At 43.1% G+C, this 17,294-nt stretch overlaps 1 protein-coding gene across 1 annotated transcript in view; it reads left to right on the forward strand.

The window, feature by feature from the left end:
- The window catches only part of LOC140162889 (coiled-coil domain-containing protein 148-like), a 38,221-nt gene that overhangs the window by 1,623 nt on the left and 19,304 nt on the right, over positions 1-17,294 (forward strand). The window contains exons 2-6 of the mRNA XM_072186193.1: positions 1,882-1,980; positions 2,259-2,380; positions 5,537-5,681; positions 12,628-13,117; positions 13,906-14,050. Coding sequence (XP_072042294.1) covers positions 1,902-1,980; positions 2,259-2,380; positions 5,537-5,681; positions 12,628-13,117; positions 13,906-14,050 — 981 coding nt within the window. The 5' untranslated portion in view covers positions 1,882-1,901. The remainder of the gene's footprint in view (positions 1-1,881; positions 1,981-2,258; positions 2,381-5,536; positions 5,682-12,627; positions 13,118-13,905; positions 14,051-17,294) is intronic.

Here is a 17,294-nt window from a genome sequence, read left to right on the forward strand (position 1 = left end):
CTCTGGTTTCCAATCTTGAATAACTCGTCAGTTTGGGCCTATAACTTGCTTTTCTGGCCAAAAATATTTTTTGAAAATTAAAAAAAAAAAAAAAAAAAAAAACATTTTTTTTTTTTTTTTTAGAATTTTTTATGTCGACACACTGTCGACGTCGGTATACGAATTTTATCGACATGTCGACATTGAAAAACGGTGCCGACGACGGCACTACTACCCATATAAAAACATGTTTATAAATAACATGTATATGAGTGTGGCTTTAAATCAACACGCACTTTAGGTCAATAATGAAATTTGATGAAATAATGAAAATGAAAAAGTCACCTCACCAACCTGGGAAAAAAAAGGGACAATAAACTCGGAATTGACTTTCATGGGCCTTAGGCTCAATGAACTGGAGCATGATGCAAATGTGTTAAGGGACTGCCGGGAGCCTGAAAAAGGACCCCTGACTGCATCTTTTGCCTCTCTAAAACACAAGCCTAATAAGTTACTGTGAGTCTGTGATAAACTCGACACCGATATGCTGACAAAAATCAGTTGAAACTAGAGTCAACAGAATCTGAGTACAATAGAATGAACACCTAGGTTTCATTATCATTGAGGTATAGGACTTTTTATTTTTTCGGAGAAGAGCAGGTAGGGTAACTACTTGATTATATTTCTACATGTTCATACTACATACTCTGAAAATTTTAGAAAAATTCGCACGCAGTCTGTTTTTTTAATCACATTTTTGTTCCTAAAATGGGGGTTATAGCGCCCTCAACGGGCACTCTCTCCATAGGGCTACATGTAAAGACCAGTTATAAACAAATGGCCCTTGAATAAAACGGACTCATTCATTTTTCCTCAAATTTTGCACATGTAGATTTAACATCTGGAATGTAATGCAAGTGGTGTCGTTGCTGCTCTTCTAAATTCATTTTTAAAATGTCCGCCCCAGACCAAGGTGTGAACTAAAAACTTTCCATTAGTCCTATAGGGACCTATTTTTTGGGGGGGGGGGGTCATTGTCCTAAAAAGTAAAAAAATAATTATTTTTGCCACCTGTGGACCAATGAACCCCCCTCAAATGGGTTCCTATGGGACTAATGGAAAGTTTTTAGTTCATTTTATAGCCTAACTACAAGTGTAATATGTTTTAATTCGCTTTTTATCCCATATCTCCATAGGGCATATCGTTTTTGAGATCTCCTGCGCGCAGCGATGTCGGGTCATTAAAATTCACTTCTGAGATATCGGCAATTATGTATAGAAACACTTGTTTTTTAATTATTTCCATAGTTTAGAAACACTATTCTATTTTAATATTTTGTGAAAAATAAGAAATTGAATTTTCGCAAATTATTAAGAAAATTTTAAACTTAAAGCTTAATTAGTTTTTGAGATATGCATTTTTAAATTGGAAAAATTAAATATCGCAGCTTGAGAAAACAATAGAATACATAAGAAATATCGCAGGTTGAAAAACAATGAAATACATAAGAGATTCTAATTTACGAAGTTACATTTTTGACCATAACTTTTGAACAGAAGCTTCGATTGATATCAAACAAAAAGCAAAAGAAAGGTAATGTTTCCCTTTCTATAAATATATCATGTCTTATTTAAGCCCTTGCAAAGGCATATTCCCCCTTGGTTGCACTTGATGTAAGGTCCAGGGACTCTCCAAATCCACGAAAAAAAATTAAAAATCACATTTTTTTTTTTTTTTTTTTAGATTTTTGCGTTTTTGGCGGGAAATCACAGATTTTTGTTTTTTGGGAAGTCGGGGTGCGTTTTTTGGCCTCCAAAATCGTGTATTTTTAGCAGGCCTACATACATACAATCCATTCAAGCTAGCAACCACTGATGTCAGATTGTGATGTTTTATTTCAGATATCCAGGCCTGCAGTACCATGACAGGGCGAGATTACCGTCCGTTTGTGTCGGAGCAGCGGGTAGGCAACAGAGAGATTGGACGACCAGAGGAAGCAGGTTGGTGCTCAACATGTTTGATTGAGTGATGGTTCTATATCTATTGATTGATTGAGTGAGTGATTGATTGAGTGTAAGATAGTGAGCATGCATGGTGGCTGATGAGTGGAACAGGATCTGACTCATAATTGGATGGATGCGGATTTGAGTCCCGATGATGCCATCGTGTTGTGCCCCTGCGAAAGCAGGCGAGACTCGTGGTTGTTAGGAAAGTGCAGTCTTATGCCTGTGATCAGATAGGACTATACTCATAAATTTGTATGTTTTTGTCTTTTCAGATAAACTTCTGCTGCGAATGAAACAAGGTTTGGGGAGCTCTCGTTATGCTGCACCTGATTATGAGAAACTCAAAGCGCTGGCTTTGGATAAGAAGATCGCAGCTAATAGAACACTTATCAAGGTAAGGCTTAACCCCATGAGAACTACCAGCCGATTGGCTAAAAAGAAGTTTTCATTTTCAATTGGACCAATCAGCAACATTGTTCGAATAATTTCACCACGCATAAAAAATGAGGTGAATTATTTGCAAAGCTCCATTCTGATTGGTGATTAAAGATATCATGTAATTGATCAATCAGAGGCAATGTTGGATTGGCAGGTAGTGCTCAGGGGGTATAACCCAAACCCAACCCATGGGTTTTTGCTATCGGAAGGGAAAAATGGAACAAAAAAGACCCCTTAAAGGGCAGGTCTATTGCAAAAACAACATCATATCATTGGCAAGCTAATATTTAATATTAGGACAATGAAAATGACTTTGAGAAAATACTGTAAATCAACTTAATTTCGCGGATACTTTATTTCGCGAATTGGGGATTGTCAGCATTTTCGCGGAGATTTAATTTCGCGGAGATTTAATTGTCAAAATTTTGACATGAATCTAAGTCTTCCGAATTTTGAAGTCAGTAAGCTTATGCATTTTAATTTTCAATTTCCACCCCAATACAAAAATACCTTAATGGGAGCATGCTGTACTGGGTCTATAAAACATGCAGTTCATTGGTTTGAGTAGGCCTACTCTAGTATAGTAAAATATATTCCATCACAAGGCTGAATAATGATTCCATGAATTAGCTGGTGATCGTAAAAATTGCTCTTCTGATCATTAATTTTCTGCGATGTTTAAAGGGGGGTAACCCTATCGGTTTAGGATATGGATTCTCTTCAAACTTACATACAATGTCAAATATGGTCCCCTTTATCAATCTATGTGAGAAAACGGGAACAATTTCAGCATAAATGTGAATAATTAGCATATTAGCAAGCCAAAAAACTGATACGCGTGAATTGCATTCTGGTCAGGCATCCCGAAACAACGGCCGAGCGCATCTCCCGGTGGAAATAGGAAGTGTTCGCCTTGGCACTGAAAACCGGCTCGCCCCTGTACACTTTTATACCCTCTATTCATACTGATTAATCTTAAAAAACATTACATATCACTGCCCTCATTATCATTCTTGACAAGATAGCCCATGCTGTATTTACTTCGCTTAATTATTTCTTTATTTTTAGCTATTATGATGCACATTTTCACATATTTATGATTTTTCTTTGTTTTATTTTTTAACTAATTTTTTAATGGGGGAGGTGCTCTCATAATTTTTTTCATATTCCTCGTATCATGCTTGACAATATAGGTCATGTTTCCTTATTTATTTCGCCTCTTATGTATTTCTTTATTTTTGTTTTTTGTTTTATATCATTATAGCGCCATCTATAGTTTGACATTAGGGGCCTATTTGATGTATTTTTATGGGCGAATTGGTACTGGGGTGAAGTCTTCCGAATCTATTCGATTTCATTCTATGACTACCCAAAACTCCCGTGTCGTGTAAAATGCGAACAACTGGTAACCTGTAAAACCGCTGTGTTTCATAATTTCTCCGAAATACATCGACTTGGAGCGTCAAATTTCAGGATAGTAATGAGAAAAATAGTATCTATTATGTGATACCAAAACCTCATCAACAATGAAAAAAATCGGGGATGATGCTGTCGATCGGGTTACGGACCTTTAATGTTTTGATCGTGTTGACAGCTGACAGCTACACCACTGTTGCAAATTCATTAGTACTTCTGAATTCCCTAAACGTAAACGGCTCTTCATTTTATAGTCACAAAATAGGAAAGCAGATCAATTCTTTATTATAGTAACACTAGTCCAAGAAGAATGGCACGCAGTGGTGTGTTCAATCAATTCGATGAGCTGAGCACCCGGCTGAGCACATGTTTTGTGAGCTATGGCTAGCCCGGATGTGCTCGTAGTCTTATTCAAAGTCTCACTTTACCGACACTTTAATTGGCACGTACAGATCGGTCGGGGGGTCAGATGCTTGTGAGGCAGTAAAGTTTGAACAAATTGTATTACTTGGTGAAAGGAAAATGTTTTATAATTTGCCTACAGAAGTTATAAAGAAATTTAAAGATGGAGAGGAAAGAAAAGGAAGGAAAAAAAGAACAGAATTAAAATAGGGAAATAAAAGACATCATATTGACATCTGGGATCAAGACTAGCAAACATGTTGTGACTTTTCTGTGGCCTTTGCTATGGCAAACGATGTCAGTCGGACAGAAACTCTTGCATAAAATATGCCATCAATATGCACCAAAATTAATAACTAAGGTAAAATTTTGTCAATATTACAATAAAAAATACTATATTGACATGAAATACTATATAAATTGGGCAGTAAAGTTTAATATTTTTACAGAGAGTCGATGCTCCTGCAGCTAAACAACTTCCATTGCACGATCGTTGCTGTATTGTGAACTGTGTGAGACGTTGGAAGCTTCATGCACTGTGGGCTAGTCTGCATGATTTCAAACGCTATTTTAAATTCGTGTGATATTTAATTTCGCGAATTTTGCCTATTCGCGAAATTAAATATCATGCGAAATTAAGTTGATTTACAGTAAATAAGATGTTTAAAATTGATATTCCGCAAAAACCAACTTAAGTGGTGAGTTCCTTCGAACGAGACAGATTTGGCTTAGAAAAGGTCACGTCATGAAATGAGATGTGCCCGCTTTGAGAAAAGGGACTATAAACGCTCTCAATGGACAAAACGTATATTGTTGTTGCTGCTTTTTGCTACATGAAGTTAAAGAAGAGACGACAAAAAAGCATTTATCACTTGCGGTGATAGTGCCATGGCATCACCTGGGATTCATGCATGCGCAGTGGTTATCCTTGCGGCATTTTGTGGTACCTAGCTATGTTAGGGTTAGTTTATTTGAACAGTAGCGTGTGCAGGTTTTCAAAAGTCGGGGGCATGGGCCTCGATTCCCCTGACTGTTCTCAAATTTTTGGCTCGCTTCACTCGCTGTAAACCTCCTGATTGAGGGCATTTCCTCTGAGTTTTTGACAAAACCAGGGGCACGTTCCTCCCGACACCCCCTTTGCACACGCCACTGTATTTGAAGAACTTGATACTTAAAGCTGTTGGGCCAAATTTCATAAAAATCACCCTACCAAAGATACATGCAAAGATTGTATGTTTTTTTTTTCTCAATTATTCCTATCGTTTATTCTTTAAATGCTTTTCTTTTCATACAGGTGAACAAATTAGCAGCCATTTCTAAGGCAAGTCGAGAGAACAGCCTCTTGAAACAACACAAAATGGTATGGGATAAAGAACTCAGGAAACTTGAATCGGCAAGAAAAATTGCAGAGGACGAACACGAAGACCTCATCCAGAGAGGTAAGTCACATCCAATTGGGCGAATCAAGAGAAGATATCTTACACTTCCCATAATGCAATTCTTCCCTGTATTGATTTGCTATTCAGTGCAACATGGGTTGATAGTGAAAAGAAATTGGTAGGCTTACAGGGAAGAAATGCATTGTGGGAAGTGTAAGATGTCTTCTCTGTGACAAATCCACCAGAATTATATCGGTATCGAAATGTACTGAGATACGGATCTACAGTATTTTTAAATACAGTAGATCCATGCTATAAACATGTTAAAACATGCTGTACAGTGCACAGCAACAGCATCATTTTTTGCAATATTGGGAAAAAGCAGGAACGCCAAAGTGCATGTGTAACAGAAGCATGCCTTTAGGACGCAGTAAAGGCACACTGGATAGTGTTGCTTTTACGCACTATGCAGAAAAAAAAAAGAAAAAAGAAAAAAAAAGCGCAGTGAGACTCAGTACACGGACGATCTTACCGCTTCCGATGTTGATTAAGATACTTCTTGCATCGATCCCGAGATGCGGAAAAACCAATAGTCATTTTGTCCCACATAAATGAATAAATAACAAAAACCCCGATCCCCAGGTGGACTCACCCATTTGGTGACGTCACACCAGATAATCATCTCTTATCCTCCTTGGTCTCCGACTGACACAGACGTGCCTATACGATTGTTCTTAGCACTGTGTATCAATTTCTCGACCAAGGCGAGATATACGGTTGTAGTTTCACACCTTAGGTAAAACCAAACCGGTATTGTTCGGCTGAGGATAGTTTTGACGACATTTTCTGGCGAAAAAGTGACAAAAACAATCCAAAACTTAGCTACATATCGTGCCTCCGTTTGTTTACGGGACACACGAGCAATTCAAAATGGCCGCTCGTTGGCGCCATTCTTTTTGTTTCCCACGTAAAACAACCATTGCAGCCTGTAAGTTACAATAGATGTTTGTACATGCTCATGTATTTCATGTACGTTAGGTTATTGTTGCTATGTTAGGGTGATTACTCTATCGTTATGTCTTCATTACCGTCCGATAAGACGAGTTAATCAGATATTCATACGGTGGAGCTTGGTAGGGACCCGTCTGACATTTTAGCAATAAAGTTAGCCAGTCCTTACTTTACCACTAACGTTAGCGACCAGCCTCCGTGCTCAGGTTTGCTTACTGGGCTTGAGTCGCGTGTTGGGGGGGGTAGTGCCCCTCCTTTCTCCTCGCTTTGCCTCGGCCCTGTCGGGCTTGCCCTTCCCTGGTGACGGAGTGGGACCCACACCCGCTCTGTTTCACCCACAGGGAGTGCTCACGATCTTCTAAATGTCTTTTTTTTGCTTAGGACTCTCCGAGTTCCAGCTTGACGATTGGGATAGGCTCCGCCATCGCCATAAGACGTAAGAAGAAATCTACCAAGGGCACTGGTAAGGTCGACACGGTGGATTCTGCTGTGACAGCCCCTATGGGTCATGGCAGGTCTGCTTAAGGGGCTCCGGTCCCCGGACAAGCAGGCGGTTCCTTTGGGGACTGCTAAGCGCGTCCAAAGGCTCAGCAGCCAGCGAAGCACTGACTATACGTCGGAGCAAAGTAGCAGGCAGCAGAGCGGTAACCACCAGCGAAAACCCTAGCGGGTTTGTAGCAGGAGGATACCAGTCCTTTAGCAAAAATCCTCACGGCTACGGCTTGACTTCAGTGGTAGCCGCTATGCACCCGCCCATAGCTGCCGTGAGTGGTCCGCCACACACGGCAGGTTCCCTCTAGCCAAGGGACAGCCGGTATAGCGGGGTACCCATACACACGGCTTGATCCTCTTACGGGGAACGCAGTGAGGCATGGGTACAGCGGTACACAGCCGGGAACCCTCACGGGTACCCACGCTGTGCCGCGCCGGTACCACGCCAGCACACAGCTTGATCCCCCAATAGGGAACGCAGTGTGGCGAGGGTACAGCGGTCCACAGCTGGGAACCCTCACGGGTACCCACGCTGGTACCGCACCGGCACCGCAGCACGCGCCCTAGTCGCCACAGTCTGTGTGGCAACAGGGGGGGGGGGGCGGTGCTGGTACTGCAGTACCATGGGGTTACCCTGGTGGCGGATCCTTTCAGGGTCAGCTGCCGACTGGGTATGCCCCGTGGTACCCGCCGCAGGGTGTATTCTTCCACGGTCTAGCACCGTGGCAAGTGTCGCCTAGCGATGGCCACGCAGTACCATCAGCTGTTGACCAGGCCAGCCGGCGTGGGGCTAACCCCAGATCAGGGTGTCCACTCAGCGCCGGGGGGTGGGGGCCTGCCACTCCAATCGCTCAACGCGATGGAAAAGGCAGGGTGGAGGACCGTGCAAAGAAGCTACCAACGGGAGCACTCTGAAGAAGTCGGAGACTGCCCTTACCATGGGTAGGAGCTCCGACTTCAGCAGGCCGTGCACCATCAACAGTACCCGAACCCACTACTTCTGCAGCGCCCATTTCTGGGAGGCGCAAGGGTAGCACAGGAACAGCTGGCAAGCCCCGAAGAAGAGCAAGCGCTCTTCCAAGGGAAGCTAGGCGGAGCATTCCTGGGGGCTCGGCGGTCGACGGTCCATGCCGACAGGCACTGGATTTTTCCACAGGGGGATCTCCCAGTGGACGACCGCTTATGGCTTTCGCCCAGAGGTGGGAAACCATCTCTTTGGGTGCCTGGGTATGGTCAGTGGTGAGTGGGGGTTACAGGCTGGCAACCCAGTCTCCCCACATTCGCCTGCACATTTCAGAGGTCCACAGTAGTGCCGCCAGACGGCCCCCAGCGCCGGGCACTACTGACAGGGATCACACAGCTTCTCCCGAAGCGGGCGATTGTACCGGTCTACCCCCCGTTCTGCGGGTGATCTTGGAGCCATTGGCTCCAAGGAAGATCGGCGACAGGAGTCCCATCCGAACCGCAGGCTGTTGAACAAGTTCTTCAGGCCCAAGAGGTTCAGGGTGGGGACTCTCGCCGGTGCTAGCCTGCCCCATCAGGGGTATGGGAACAGCATCGCTATATCTCTCGGACGCCTATCTGCATAGATGCCAATCGCCTCTCAAGATCGGAGGTATCTGCGCTTCTAGGTACAGGATCAAAATTACCAGTTTTGATACCGCCATCCGCCTGTCCTTCTCTCCCAGGGTGTTTACACTCTTGGTCAGAGCGGTGGCAGCGTACCTGAAGCACAGGGGTGTCAACATCAGTTGCTACCTGGACGTTTGGCTCATATACGGACGCACTCCACTGGAGACTACGGGTCTGGTGGGGTTGATAGTCCGTAGGGTGCGGGACCCTGGATTTTTTGATCAGCTCAAAAAAAGTCCAGCATGGTCCCGACGCAGACACCACTATTTGTAGGGGCCCAGATCACCCTCATGGAGGGGATCGCGGTGCCCTCACCCGAGCGGATGACAAACATGGGGCGGTATGCCCGACTCTTGGCCTAGTCTCGGGCAATACCCGCTGTGGCATGGATGAAGGTGGCAGGCCTAATGGCCAGTATGGTAGACCTCGTACCGTACCGCCGTTTCTACGTTAGGCTTACCCAACGGCACCTTCTAGCCTGCTTGCAGGCCCAGTCATCACCCAATATCCCTCACGGTTCCGTTGTCGGAGATCGCGCGAGAGGAACTCTGGTGGTGGATCCATCAGCCTAATTTGACCCAGGGTGTCAGGTTTTCCTGCACCCCCGGTATGTCACGTAGTGACGACCATAGCGCCAAAACGGGGCTGGGGGTCCACATCCACGGAGACTCCGCCTCGGGCCTATGGGGCCATAGAGACAGAGTTTCACATCAACCTCCCTCGCTTACGAGGAGATGATCGTGGAATCACATACCGTTGTCCTGACGGACAACACAACCGTGGTAGCCTACCTCAACAGACAAGGGGACTCCGGGCCACCACGATTGTGCCTGCATGCACGACACCTGATAGGGTGGTGCAAGTTCAGGCAGATTAAGATGAGAGCGATACACATCGCGGACGTCACCAGCATCCTCGCGCACAATCTGTCACGAGGAAGGGTGTCGGGACCAACAGAATGGGCCCTTGCTCCGCAGGTCGCTCTGACGATCTTCAAGGGGATGTACCACCCCTCGATAGATCTGTTCGCATCTCATCGCAATCATCCACTGCCGGTGTACTGCTCAAGGGTCGCGGACCCCCAAGCATTCACCGTGGACGCTCTGTCCATAGACTGGGGAGGATGACAGCTTATGCATTCCTCCGATCTCACTACTCATGAGGGTGGTGGCCAAGATCGGGTGGGAAGACTGCATTGTCATTCTGCTAACGGCAAGGCCGCTGGCACTCCCCGAGGTACCAGATCTACTCCGGATGCCCGGAGGGGAGGTACCCAGTCTATCACTAGAGCACCTGCAGTTAGCTGCATGGCCCTTACCAGGAACGTGCAGCGGAGGGATACTTTTCATCAGAAGCTGTTTTTCTCATCGCCGGGCTAGACGGAAGACTACCCTCCGTACGTATAGCCATCGTCTGGCTCCATACTACGCTTGGTGCGATGAGATAAATAGCTCTCCCGCTAGAGCCTCTGTGCTACTAGTTCCGGAGTTTCTGACAGAAAAGTTTCAAGCAAGACTTCAGCGGGCCACTGGGGCCAGCTATAAGTCAGCTATCCTCTCCATTCTCCGAGGTTTCGAGACGGGTCGACTATCAAAGCCGATGGTTACCTCAGTCTACGCCTCGACGGTATGTTCAACGAGTGTCCGCCGAAAAGGAAAGTGATCCTCCTAAGGGATCCCAACACAGTCTTAGATTACTTTAAGGGGCACCCTTTTGAGCCCCCGTCAAAAGCGACTCTTATATACGTAACTCTCAAGATGGCTTTCGGGTTTGGCGTTGGCTTCGGGACGGCGGTGCTGAGTTGCACACGGTCTCGGTTGGCTTCCGTGTTCACAAACACTGGAGCGACACTGTTTCGGGCGCTCTGTTCTCGTGACTACTGAACGGGCGCGGTGCATACCGACATTCGCCCCTCTCCATCCCCGGTTGGGCAAGGTTCGCCTGAAGACGAAGATGGGCTGGGTGTCCGATAGGGCGCTACAGCACTATTCTTCCGAACACAAGCCTTGCGAGGGACTCACGACCACATTTTCATCACCCTTACTGAGCCTTTCGGTCCAGCCGCTGTCGCAATGGCTGGTCCAGGTGTTGGTGGAGTCCGGGCGATCGCGAAGGTTTCGCGTCCCACAGCCCACTCGACACAAGCAATCTCATCATCTTGGGCATACCGTTCGGTTGTCCCTTGAGGAGATCTAGCAGGCGGTGTCCCGGAAGCCACCTTTGCCCTTCTCTACGATATACTTCCGCTTACGTTAGTAATCAGAGACGGGCGGGAGGTTTACCAGGACATTGTTCGGGCGATCATAATACGGTGGTGTACGGGTACCAGGTTTTCAGACTATACAGAATACTCAGCATGGTAAGAACCAGTGTTTCTATTCTTAACCACCGAACGTAATAAGTAAGGAGGTTTATGTCTGTGATCGCATGGTCTTTTTTGTTTTTCCCGACCGTTGGGGGAAAATATTTCTGACCTCGCGAAAACCATCGTTACCCGCTCCCGATCCCTGATCAGATGCTGACCAATCTTGTACCTCCATCCGTCGGTTACTTGCTAGATCGATCTTTCAGATGTTGATGCAAGAAGTATCTTAATCAACATCGGAAACGGTAAGATCGTCCGGTGTACTGATTATAGTCCTAAACAGAAATGTTTTGTAGACTCATAACCGGAGCGATCTTACCTTTCCGATGTTGATTATTCCCGGACCCCGGCCACCCCCTACAAGTTTGGTCCGAGTAGGGGATCCCAAGTCGGATAAGGGATGATTATCTGGTGTGACGTCACCAAATGGGTGAGTCCACCTGGGGATCGGGTTTTTTGTTATTTATTCATTTATGTGGGACAAAATGACTATTGGTTTTTCCACATCTCGGGATCGATGCAAGAAGTATCTTAATCAACATCGGAAAGGTAAGATCGCTCCGGTTATGAGTCTACAAAACATTTCTGTTTTGGACTATTTATAGTGCGCTACGCACAGGCACAACATCTAGACTTTGATCCACAAACATCAGCACACTATACAGGTGGTTGCTGACTACTACAGCCCCACATCATTTCATAAACCATTTAACAACAATTCAGGGACACTGCTGCTTCAAGAGCGCACACCCTACACTTTCCACAAATAACCATCGCAACCAGGATCCGCTCCCCGAGTTTCGTACGGGTTGCAATGAGACAGTAAGCAGTAAGTTCCTTGTCCAGGGGAATTTCAAGCTAACTCAATTCTTCCACGAGAGCATACTAGGCACCACCAGGATTCGAACCCGCAACCTCTCAGTAAGTGCCAAGTGAAGTGCCAAATCCCTATCACAGGTACACATATTGATGTGGATTAGCAGTGTGGAGTCACCCACCGTCACACTACATGTGAAACCCTATATTGGGGAGGAGTCAAGAAATTGTGGCCATTTATAGGGCATGTTATCAAATTTTCGGTTGGTTTGGCATGACGTCACCACTCACTCGTGATATATTGCTTCATTGCATTGGTTATGTCGGGATCTGTCCTGTTGGTTGGTCACATAGATATAGGTGATCAAATGATATGACAGCTTCATAATAATTGTGTACATCCATATCAAAAGGATGCACTTACAGTGTCTGTTTTTGCATAAAGCTAGGAATAAATACAAGACTAGTTCATCTCAAGTGGTGGTCACTTCAAATTATCCCCAAGTTACATGGTTTAGGAATGTTCTCTGTATGCCTAAACCATGTGACTTGGAGATGATTTGAAATTACTTTCATTTGAGATGAGTTGGATGTTACTCCTAGCTATTATGTAAAAAAGAGACACGTGTAGCAGCCGACAAACCTCCTTTTGATATGGATGTACATGTAATTCTTAATCTCTTTTGACAGGTACCTCAGAAGAGTCTTCCATCTCCATGTTCATGCTAGACATGGAAGACTACACCCTGCAACTTGCAGCGCAACTCCAAGAATTCCAACAAGCAACCGCTGATCCCATCTGGACCCTGAAGGAAGACCTCCAAGCATGGCTCGCCGAAAACGGACACTTGGTCGGTACAGACCAGATGGGAGAAGTTCTTGACCAGCACGCGGAAATCTGCTGCACGATTGATTCGGTGAAACAGCAGCAGGATCGGATCATGTCTGTGTTGAATAAAGAACAGAGGGAATTAGAAATGGATTTGAACTCATCCACGTTGAACAAGATTTTTACAGGAGCGGAAAAGTTTGTAGTGGAGGGGATACCGGAGGAAGCAAAGGAGTTGTCGTGTCCGCACAATGCGTTAAAGGAGTCTGTTTTGAAGGAGTTTATTGTGTTGGATAGGAGGTATAAAGGAATGCTGAAAGAGCTGGATAAGAGGCATGAATTTGTCAGAAGGTAAGATACGAGGATATATGGATGGTGTTCTGTGGCTCAAACATGGCCTTAATCTTCCATGCAGGTTGTGTGAGTTTCGAATAGGGTTACCTGAATGAGTGACTCCATTTGAAATTCACACTCCCTGTGTGGGAGATTAAGGCCATGTCTTCCATAGGGGGTGTAGGGATTTGAACTTGAATAGCCCAGTAACTATGGGAGCTGGAGCAACATCTGTACTTTTAAATCACTATAGTCTGTCCTGTATTAATTGAAACATGACCTACACTAAGATGCACAGATCTTACACAAATGGGGGTCATGTTGCCGGCTTACGTGAGAACCACAGAGAAGAAAGAAACAGAGCGTGTGCAACCAGTCAAAGTCCCTGTGTATTGTATGGTGTAAGTTCTCGCATATCCATGAGGGCAGATTGTTCGATCGTGTTGTGTCTAACAAACACGCCAGCACTGCGTGCTTTCGTGTTGCATGCTTTCGGGATTACGCGATAGACAGTGAATATACGCGGTAATTGCGTAGCAGTCTCGCCTGTCGCATTTCATGGAACAATCGGCCCTCATTATCGGGTGATGCTGAGACTTTGACTGGTTACACGCGCTCTGTTTCTTTCACCTCTGTGGTTAGAACATACTTCAAATGTTACAGATCATTTACAGAAAGAAGGAAGGGAAATGATCTGTGGAAGGAGGGAGTATGGAGTTATTAATAAAGGTTAGTGGATGGGGTCATGTCCCACCTTATACTGAATAGACTATAAAACACTTCATTTACACATTTTTTCTTTGCAGATCTGATACCGGTGAATGGGATCCCAATGATCACTTTACTTTCCAAGCCCTTGTAGAACAACATTCACATGACTTGCCGAATAGGAGAACACTGTACATGGATAGGTTGAGGAGGCAGCTACCGCATAAAAATAGAACAGAATTGGTGAGTTGACTCGCTTATTATGCTACCCTGGAATGAGCGTTAACCCTATGAGAACTACCTGCCTATTGGTCAAAAAGAAGTTCTCATTATCAATTGGACCAATCAGCCACATTGTTAGAATAATTTCACCATGCAAAAAAATTGGAGTGAATTATTTGCAAAGCTCCATTCTGATTGGTGATTAAAGTGAAGATATCACATAATTGACCAATCAGAGGTAATGTTAGATCGGCAGGTAGTGATGTAGTTTTGAGACGTCGTGGCTGCTGCATTGGTGTTCTTTGTTTCACACGCACCTGTTCAAGCCAATAGTATGTCTGTATGTACTTACAGTGGGGGCACAATGGGCCATTCACGAAGGATATACGTCCGACTTGTACAGGTCTGAGGTGCCCGGCAAACAAAGAACGTCAGCTCAGCAACCAGGATGTCTCGAAACTGCCAGGATGTCTCGAAACTACCAACTTGGGACTTAACGCTCATTTTGTGGGAGCAGGTCACATACAAATAGAGAGAAGGTAAAAACTGGTTATTTTCTGTATGACATTTTCTGGAATCCATAAAGTATGACATAAAGCTTTAAAAGTGGAATTTTTTGCAGAAAATCAGACCTGAAGCTTTTCAGCTTCGTAGCGGATTTCAGCTTTTTTTGTTTCACAAATTTACATTTAAGTGACGTCAACTTAATGTCACTATAGACGAATCCAATTTCACACATTCCTACACCTCAATGGCAGCCATAGCTGGGTCCCGGTCGGGTATATCACACCTAAAATATGAAATGATGCGTCCTTGGCGGGGATTTTAAACTGCAATTCATCACCCGTGTCACCCGTTACACATAGACAATAGAATGATACAACATTACAATACAACATTGTCAACAATGACAATACAACATTTCATCGATTTTTAAGTGGCTTTAATCCACCCAATTGGGCAGTTACAACACCAGTTTGGTGCGCTGGGGACCCAGTCATGGCCGACTAAATTCTAACCATCACTTGGCTCGTTGCATTCATCTATAGACCACTTGACATCACTGTTTATCAACAAAGGCGAGGGACTCGTCTATCGATATGCTCGAACGAGCCACTACACTGATCAATGGCTTTCTTGTACTGTATGCACGGTTGTTTGATGTATATAGAATTGGCTTCATTATTAACTAAATGCAAACTATAGATGGCGCTATTTATCCTAAATCATATTTCTTAATTTGCAAGGAGTAGGTGATCAATATTGCCTTTAAAACAGATGGAATAGGTGAAACAAGCAGCAAAGAAATTCTATAAACATAATTCATCAAAAAATAAAAGAAATTAGTTGTATTAAAAGTTTGAAAGAGTAATTGTCAGTAACTAAATAGCGCCACCAATTTTGTCATAAATAGATACATTTTATATCCGAAAAGCTTTAAAAAATGCTGTAAAAGTGAATAATTTAGTAAAAGAGGAGAAATTTTAAAGTTGAAAATGACTCAAAAGCATCTGTACACATTAGCATGATATCGCTTTTAGCTGTTTAAGCCTAAAATTGGGTTGTACGTGATGTTTTGCTTGAAAAACTAATAAATGATCACATCAAACAGCCGTGTATGAAATGTGACGGGCAATTTAAAATGCATGTGCCCTTAGCAGACTATGATGCGTACGCACACTGCAGGGCAAAGAACAATGTAAATTGTAATAATGCGCACGCATACTGCCGGGTAATGACGTCACATGCCAAGTGGTCTATAGCACTACATAGGATATTTATCATATTTTGTCTATAAAGAAATAGGCCTACTACTATGATAGCTTTACTCAGTATGATGCATGGTATTTTGTACGTGTCCCCATGTTGTTTTGGGTCATCCACTCCAGTAAAAAAACCAATAAAATACATAATAAAATAGACATTACAAAACTTTGCTAAACCGTTGAAGTTTTCAGTATATGATAGCCTAATGTTTGTATTGGGTAATACTTATAATACAGTATTTCAACAATTTTCAAAAATGCCTCCTTTGGCCTCCATAGAGCAGATGGTACTAGCAGTCGCACTGTTGTTTTATGTATATGGTCATTTTCACGGTAAAGGGTGTAACTTTTGATTTTTAGGGTCAAAATTTCAAACCACTTAAATATGTTTCTGTTTACTACAATCATGCATAGAAGCAACTTAAATTCAAGTAAAATAATGTTTCAAGGCTTAAACCTTTTGATTTCTAATAAAAAATTTGACATTTGCATAACATTTTGGTTAAAATCTAAGAAAAAATGTATTTTACATAACCTCAGAAAATTTTGACATGAAAGCTGGAATACATGTGAAATTCCATTCCAAAGTAAGTCAACAGATATAAGTTAAATTTTATACCATGTTTTGCTATGTTTGTAATTGCAGTTTTGAAAATTTTTAACATCAAGTGTCATTTACAATGGAAATTTCCAAACCTTAAACATATTTTTTAAGTTTTAATTGGGTTCCTAAAATAATTTGAATGTCTAACTTCATGTACAAATACTACTTGATGAAAGGAACCTCCCAGCCAAGTTTCACAGAAATTGGAGTTATTTTTTAGAATTGGCAATTCAAGCGATTTGTGTTTCGGAGGCTTCAGTTAACAACACAGGTGATCATAAAAGTAAAATATTTAGCTAACTACTACAAGTTGACATAAAAAAATAGGTAAAAAATATCACAATTACCAATTTTCATGCTTTGCTTCTAAGTATTGAAATTTCAAAAATTCAATTATCACAGCAAGTCATTTTTTTTGTTTCGGAGGCTTCATGTTAACAATTGTTAAACATTGCAGAAGTAGTTTTTTTGAAAACAACAGTGTTGGGATCATCTAAGCTGTTATTTTCTTGTGTGTATTGAATCAATGATTCTATGCGGCAGATATTGTAGATTTATCACACATTAATTTTTTCACCCATTTGTTAAGTATGGTGTTTTTTGCATGTGAAGCCTCCGAAACAGGCTTTTTAAGGTATCAGTATATTTTTCAAACATTAACCATAATGTCAATTTTTTTTAAAATTTATGACATTCTGCACATATCAAGTAATAATTACAATGCAGATATCATTATGAAACACACCAATTTAGATATGCATAGATGATAATTAAGTTTACTGTTGTTTCGGAGGCTTCATTTGTTTCGGAGGCTTCAATTGTTAACGGAAAGTTTGTATTGGGTCCCATTTTCAAACGGTGATATATATCTCCACGATTTAAAAACATGTGACTT

Source organism: Amphiura filiformis, chromosome 10 (genome assembly GCF_039555335.1).
Source record: "Amphiura filiformis chromosome 10, Afil_fr2py, whole genome shotgun sequence".
NCBI lineage: Eukaryota > Metazoa > Echinodermata > Ophiuroidea > Amphilepidida > Amphiuridae > Amphiura > Amphiura filiformis.